At 56.5% G+C, this 5,938-nt stretch overlaps 1 protein-coding gene across 1 annotated transcript; it reads right to left on the bottom strand.

Moving 5' to 3' along the window:
* Positions 1 to 1,453: 1,453 nt before the first annotated feature.
* LOC131564017 (transcription factor SOX-3-like) lies at positions 1,454 to 2,410 on the bottom strand. The gene is made up of 2 exons (XM_058814275.1): positions 2,359 to 2,410; positions 1,454 to 2,319 (listed from the first exon to the last, which is right to left on the bottom strand). The coding sequence occupies exons 1-2, from the start codon at positions 2,408 to 2,410 to the stop codon at positions 1,454 to 1,456; spliced, it is 918 nt and encodes a 305-aa protein (XP_058670258.1).
* Between the last annotated feature and the right edge of the window lie 3,528 nt (positions 2,411 to 5,938).

The raw sequence follows: 5,938 nt of genomic DNA, 5'->3' as shown, positions 1-5,938 counted from the left end.
CCTCCGCAGCGCGGCCACGAGTAACGCACATCCCTAAAAGAAAAACAACTAAAAAAATATAAAAAGGGCCGGGAAAGGAAAGAAAAGTTGTCCAGACTCTAAACACTCGTCAAACATACTGAAAAGATTGAATTATTTATTTCCTCTGGGGACTCCTGTAACCATTCATTTTTAATGGAGTCTAATTAAGAGTTCCCCAACGGGTTTTACCTTTGTAAATATTTTAGATGACCTGGCGTATCTAGGCAAATCCTCCTGACGGAGAAACAAAAAAAAAAAAAAAAAAAAGGAAATAAAAAGCACAACAAGCTGAGGCGGAGCCGTAAAGCCGTAATTCGTAATTTCCTCGCTCCACGCCGGCCGAGAGAAGGAAGGAAGGCAGCCGGGCGGGGAGGCAACAAGTGGCAGCGGCGGCAGCGGCGCTTCCCCGGCTCGACTCCCGCTTTACTTGAACAGAAAACCAAATCCAGGGAGCGCGTTCTCCCTCTCCCGCCCCCCACAGCACAGCCCGGCTCGGCAGGCTGAGGAGCGCAGCCCAACAGCGCTGGCAATGCCCGGAGCGGGCGGTGGAGCCCCCGCGATGGGCCCGACCCTGCCCCGCACAAAGCGCCCGGACACCGCCGACGTGCCTGATAGAAAATTTATTGATCTCTCTTCGTTTGGAAGAAGGAAGCAAAAGAGGACTAGGAACAAGGAAGGAGTATTTCGATTTTTTTTTTTTTTTTTGTGTGTGTTTGGAAGGAATCCGGTAACAAAACTAAAACGTTTTTATCCGATATGTCAAAACATGTTTCACAGTAAAATTCACAAACCCATTTACATAAGTTTACAGCTTAAGAAAAACCGAGACATACAACTTACTATAAATAAAAGAAACGCGTTTGCGACCCGCACAGCTCTGCTCTCTCCCACCTCCCCCTTTTCAAGGAATAAAACCTCAGAATTAAAAAGTCGTGGAAGCTACAGATTGCGGATGGAAACCAAGCGAGGGTCGGTAACAAAACACTTAATAAACCACAGAGATTATGTGAACAACCGAGTTTAAAAACAAAAGCCCGCGGTTTTTGTTTATGTCATTGTAACGCTAGAAATCAAACTGGAAGATGAAAGATCTTTAAAAAAACTTTTAGGCGAATAAAACAGTGCCCAACCTAGCCGAAACCAGGAAAGGAGTTGCCGTGGTTTGAAAACTTCACAGCGGCTTCTAGGAGGCAGGAGTTGTGCTCTATTAAAATAACAACTTGCTCAAATATTATTTCTTGTAAAAAAAAAAAAAAAAAAAAAAAAAAAAAAAAAAAAAAAAGGACACAACTAACGGATTTCCTTTTTAAAATTTCTCCAGAGTTAGTATTAAGTCTGCTAAGCCGAGCAACACTGCCGTACGTCCCGGTGTAGTCAGGGAGCGGTGCTGGGGTTAGGGATTAGGACGGGGAGGCGTCCGGAGCAGCCAAGTCTATATGTGAGTTAGTGGTACGGTACCATTGACGGCAGTCCCGGCACTCTGGTAGTGCTGGTGCACGCTGTGTAACCTGCTGCCCTGCAGCGCGGAAGGGTCTGTGGCATCCCCGCCGGGGGGCAGGTACATGCTGATCATATCCCGCAGGTCTCCCAGGCAGGCCCTCTGCGAGTGCGAAGTGATGGCCGGGGGCGGCGAGCTGGGCTCGGATTTCACCACGGAGCCCATGGAGCCCAGGCTCATGGCCGTGGAGGGCTGCTGGCCGTAGGCGGCGGGGGACATGCTGTAGGTGGAGGCGGCGTTCATGTAGGTCTGGGCCGTGGACATCATGGGGCTGTACTGCAGGCCCGTCATGTCGTAGCGGTGCATCTGCTGCAGCTGCGGGCTGTTCATGCCCGGGTGCTGGCTGTAGCCCAGCTGGTCTTGCATCAGCGAGTAAGCCCCGTTGGTCCAGCCGTTCATGTGGGCGTAAGTGTCAATCCTCTGCCCCACCCCGACGGGGCTGCTCACCGCGTTGCCCCCTCCCGGGGCCAGCAGGTTACCGGGCAGCGAGTATTTGTCCTTCTTCAGCAAGGTCTTGGTCTTCCTCCGGGGCCGGTATTTGTAATCCGGATACTCCTTCATGTGCACGGCCCGCAGCCGCTTGGCCTCGTCGATGAAGGGCCGCTTCTCGGCGTCGCTCAGCAGCTTCCAGTCGGCGCCGAGGCGCTTGCTGATCTCCGAGTTGTGCATCTTGGGGTTCTCCTGGGCCATCTTCCGCCGCTGCCCGCGGGACCACACCATGAAGGCGTTCATGGGCCGCTTCACCCGGTCCTGGTCCGAGCCCGCTCCCGCTCCGTTGCCGGCCCCGCCGCCTCCGGCGCCTTTGCCGGTGCTCCCCGGAGCGGGGGTGCCCCCGGTGCTGCCCGGCGTGGGCTGCGGCGCCTTGATCTCCGTCTCCAGCATGCTGTACATGGCCGGGGCCGGTAAAAGGTGCGCCAGGGCGGCGGGCAGGCGGGCACCGAGCGAGGAGAGGAAGTTCAAAAAAAAAAAAAAAAAAAACAGAAACAAACAAAACAAAACAAAAAAAAAAAAAAAAAAAAAAAAAGAAAGAAAGAACCTGTCTGGGCGGCTGCCACGAGCGAACGAGGAAGTTTCGGTGCCGGCGCTGGCGGAGCTGCTGCTGCTGCTGTGCGGAGCGGCTCCCGGGGCGGCAGCGGGCGATGCGCGCAGGGATCGCGGGGGTCCGTGATTGACGGGCTATAAATGAGGGGGCGGCGGCCAATCAGCGAGCGGTTCCCGACAGCCCCAGGCCGGCAGCGGAGCGGCCGGGGGCGGGCGGAGGGAGCCGGGCTCGGGGATGCCGCGGCCGCGGGTGCCGGGCCCCTCCCGCACCTGCCCCGGGGCACAGCGGCTCCCGCAGCTGCGGCCGGGCCGGGGGTGCCCTCGGGGCCGCGGGAGGAGCAGCGGGGCGGAGCGGAGCGCTGGGAGCTCGGGGCTGCCGGGCACAAAGGGGTTTGGGGCGCCCGGGTGGATGCGCGGTCCCGGGCCAAGCTCGGGGAGGCTGCCCGCAGACCGAGTGAGCTCGCACTGCACACCCAGAGCGGATAAAGGGGCGGGGGAAGGATGGACGGGCTAAACTCTTTCACTCCTGAGCTGTCGCCGGGGGGAGACTCTACTTTGCCATGCTGAGACCGGGCACGGCTGCCGGTGGGAGAGGGGCTGCCGGCCAGGCACTCCCGGCCATCCCCACCTACACCAACCCCGCTGCCACTTGAGCTTTTCCACTCGGCTGCCCCAGAAGGGGGAGGGAGGGTAGAGGGGACGGCGCTTGCGAGTCCCCCGAGTTTCATGGCAACAGAAAGTTCTCTCCGTGTGAAAGAAAACTTTGGCGGCTGATGTGTGAGTGGAGAGGCGCCCACTTGAGCTGTCAATCACCGACTTCCCTGCCCGTCCCTCCCCTCCCTTTACCCCTCCTTCCCTTCCCTCGCCAGAGGCACGGACACCGCGCCTGCACGGACAGGGCCGGCAGCTCTGGGAGCACCGCGGGCACAGCGCTCTCCGCCGGGGCGGGCTGGGCTGGGCTGCCTCGTCCCTGCGCCTCCTCATCCTCCCGCATCCTCCTCTCCAGCTCCGTCTGGAGAAGCCGGGCAGCTCTCCGGGCCGAGCAGCGCTGGGGCAGGACAGGCGAATCGAGCCGCAGGCTGCTCGGGAAAGCCTCGCTGCCGCAGGATAAGGGCAGCATCGCCGCTGTGGCCATGAGCGAACTGCCCCAGGGGCGTGTGGGGCTCCGGGGAGGGTCAGGGCCGTGAGGTGCGGCCGTGTGCGAGCCTCCCGTCCCGTCTGGGCGGCCCGGCGAGGAGCGATGCTGCCGCCGCTGCTCCCCGGCTTGGCGGGCACCCCAAAGACAAGACCGCCAGTGTGAGGACGGTAATCGGTACGGGGAGGAAGAAAGCTGCGGGGCAGGGCGGGGATGAGGAGCTGCCGGCCCTGCTGCAGCCCGCACGGGTACTGGAGGGACGCTGGAAAGAGCGCGGTGCGCGGAGGGGGTTGAAGTGAACAGATCTGAGCGCTGCTGGGATTTAGCATTTGAAGGTCCTAGTTCGTTTTGTACGGATTTCTTTTTTGACAAAGCGATCTGTTAAACAACGTCGAAGGGGAAATAAATTCCGCTTGCGACCGGCTATGGTGTAGTCAGCACTTTGGTTTTTGCTTGGTTTGCTCCTGGGGTATTGAGCGAAGTGAAAATTTGGCAGCCCGAGGGGACAGGGTGACAGCGAAAGGGTTGTTCCAGGCGGGAGTGCTTCGCGTGTAACTTTTGCAATATATTGGAAAAGCTTCAACCAGTCGTAATTAACTTGTTATACTCAATATATTTTGACTCCTCCAGTCGAGGTTTAAGACTTGCCAGGCTGGCAGGAAATCGGACTGATATATATCCTGGCAATACTTTGATATTTATGTATATGAGCGTTTGTTGGAGGGACTGGACACACAGGCATGCAACGAAAAATTGGGCTGTATGCAGAATTAAAGGACGAGCTGAAATCCCCCTGAATAGTGTTTCCGTCAATGCTTAAATAAATATTTCAATGTTAAGTTTCGAACTCTGTCTTTCAATTCGTCTTTGAACTGCCTGCGTCTCAAATTAGAGATTTTCTTTCCTATAAAAGCCAAGCTCTTCAACACTTTTAAAGTCCATATTACTTCAAACCAATACGTTTCTCTTGAACGCTAATCTTGTAAAAGAACTGAACCCGGCTGAATAAAAATATAAGTACAGACTGATGGATTTCAGAGTTCACAGGTCGCTTGGCAGCCCACGCCGCGCATCATCTGAGGAAAACTTCAAAATCCGGCTGACAAAATTTCCAGAAGAGGTGTGAGGACCTTGTGCTCCAATCCCCCCGGAGCTCTGTGTGCGCAAACCTCGGCCGGGATTTGGGAAGCGGAGAGGGGACCCCGAATCCGCTTTCCCTCGGGGCTGTCCCCGAGACCCGGCTGAGCTGCCCAGGGCTGTCCCTCTCGCAGGTGGCCACCAGCAGCCCCTCCCCGCGGCCACCCCATGGCTGTCGCTCTGTCCTGCCTTGTCTCTGTCCTTCCTTGTCCTGCAAACGGCGTGGGGAGCAAGAGGAACGAGGCGAGCCCACTGCTGTCCCCAAAGTTCCCCCAGTGCGCTTTGAGACCCCGTTCCAGCACCCCCCTGGCAGCAAATTCCAACCTCCTCCTGCACCCCGGGAACGGGGACGGAGCCTGCGGAGCTGCCGGGACGTGGGGAAGGGGCAGAGAGCAGGAGGGGACAGCCCGGCACAATAAACCTGATGCCTGGAGCCATTTTCTTAAATTCACCCCGTGTGTCTGGTGGAGGTCGGGAGAACACTTGAGGTCGTGTAAATACAGTTGTCAAAGGCTGAGGAGCCTTTTATTATTGTTATTTATTTATTTGGGTGACAAAGGAGCGTGAGGCGAGATAAGGAGTTTACAGCACAGCCCAACTCGAACGCGAGAGAGACGCCGGCATTGAAAAGGGCCATTTGAAAGGGTCTGCCTGGGGTTTCTGCGAGAGCAACGCTTAATAGGAAAGAACCATTAATATATGTTAATTGCAGCTCCAGAAGAGCTCGGGGGAATCTTGGAACTGTGTCAGGGAGGATCGCTGGCTTTTAAAGAATAACTCAACGTACGAACCCGGCCCCGTCTAATCCTGTTATTAAAGCATCCCCTTGGTCACCAGCCTAATTGCCGACCGGGATCTGCGAGGGCTCGTCCTCGAAATTTGCCCAGATAAGGGAGCTGGGCGCCCCTTTCGTTTGGACCCTGCTGACCCTCGCTAGGCTGATCCTCCGAAAATGTCCAGCCTTTTAGCGATGCTTAAGATAAAACTTCACGTGATCCCCGTTTCAGGCTGGCACTCACATCCTCCCCACAAGTTTTCAGCGTGGTAATGTGGCTACTAAACGGGCCATTTAAGGCCGGTTCTAGAGATGAAGGTCGTTAGGAGAT

This window comes from Ammospiza caudacuta, chromosome 14, assembly GCF_027887145.1.
Source record: "Ammospiza caudacuta isolate bAmmCau1 chromosome 14, bAmmCau1.pri, whole genome shotgun sequence".
Lineage (NCBI taxonomy): Eukaryota > Metazoa > Chordata > Aves > Passeriformes > Passerellidae > Ammospiza > Ammospiza caudacuta.
The sequence above is the reverse complement of the archived record's forward strand: the minus strand, read 5'-3'. Positions and strand labels throughout refer to the sequence as shown.

What these genes read in the sequence shown, in the direction of transcription:
- LOC131564017 (XM_058814275.1), bottom strand. Translation starts at nt 2,410, where the DNA reads ATGTACAGCATGCTGGAGACGGAGATCAAGGCGCCGCAGCCCACGCCG. An exon ending in GCCGCAGCCCACGCCGGGCA is followed by an intron (nt 2,320 to 2,358) that starts GCACCGGGGGCA and finishes GCACCGGCAAAG; the next exon opens with GCGCCGGAGGCGGCGGGGCC.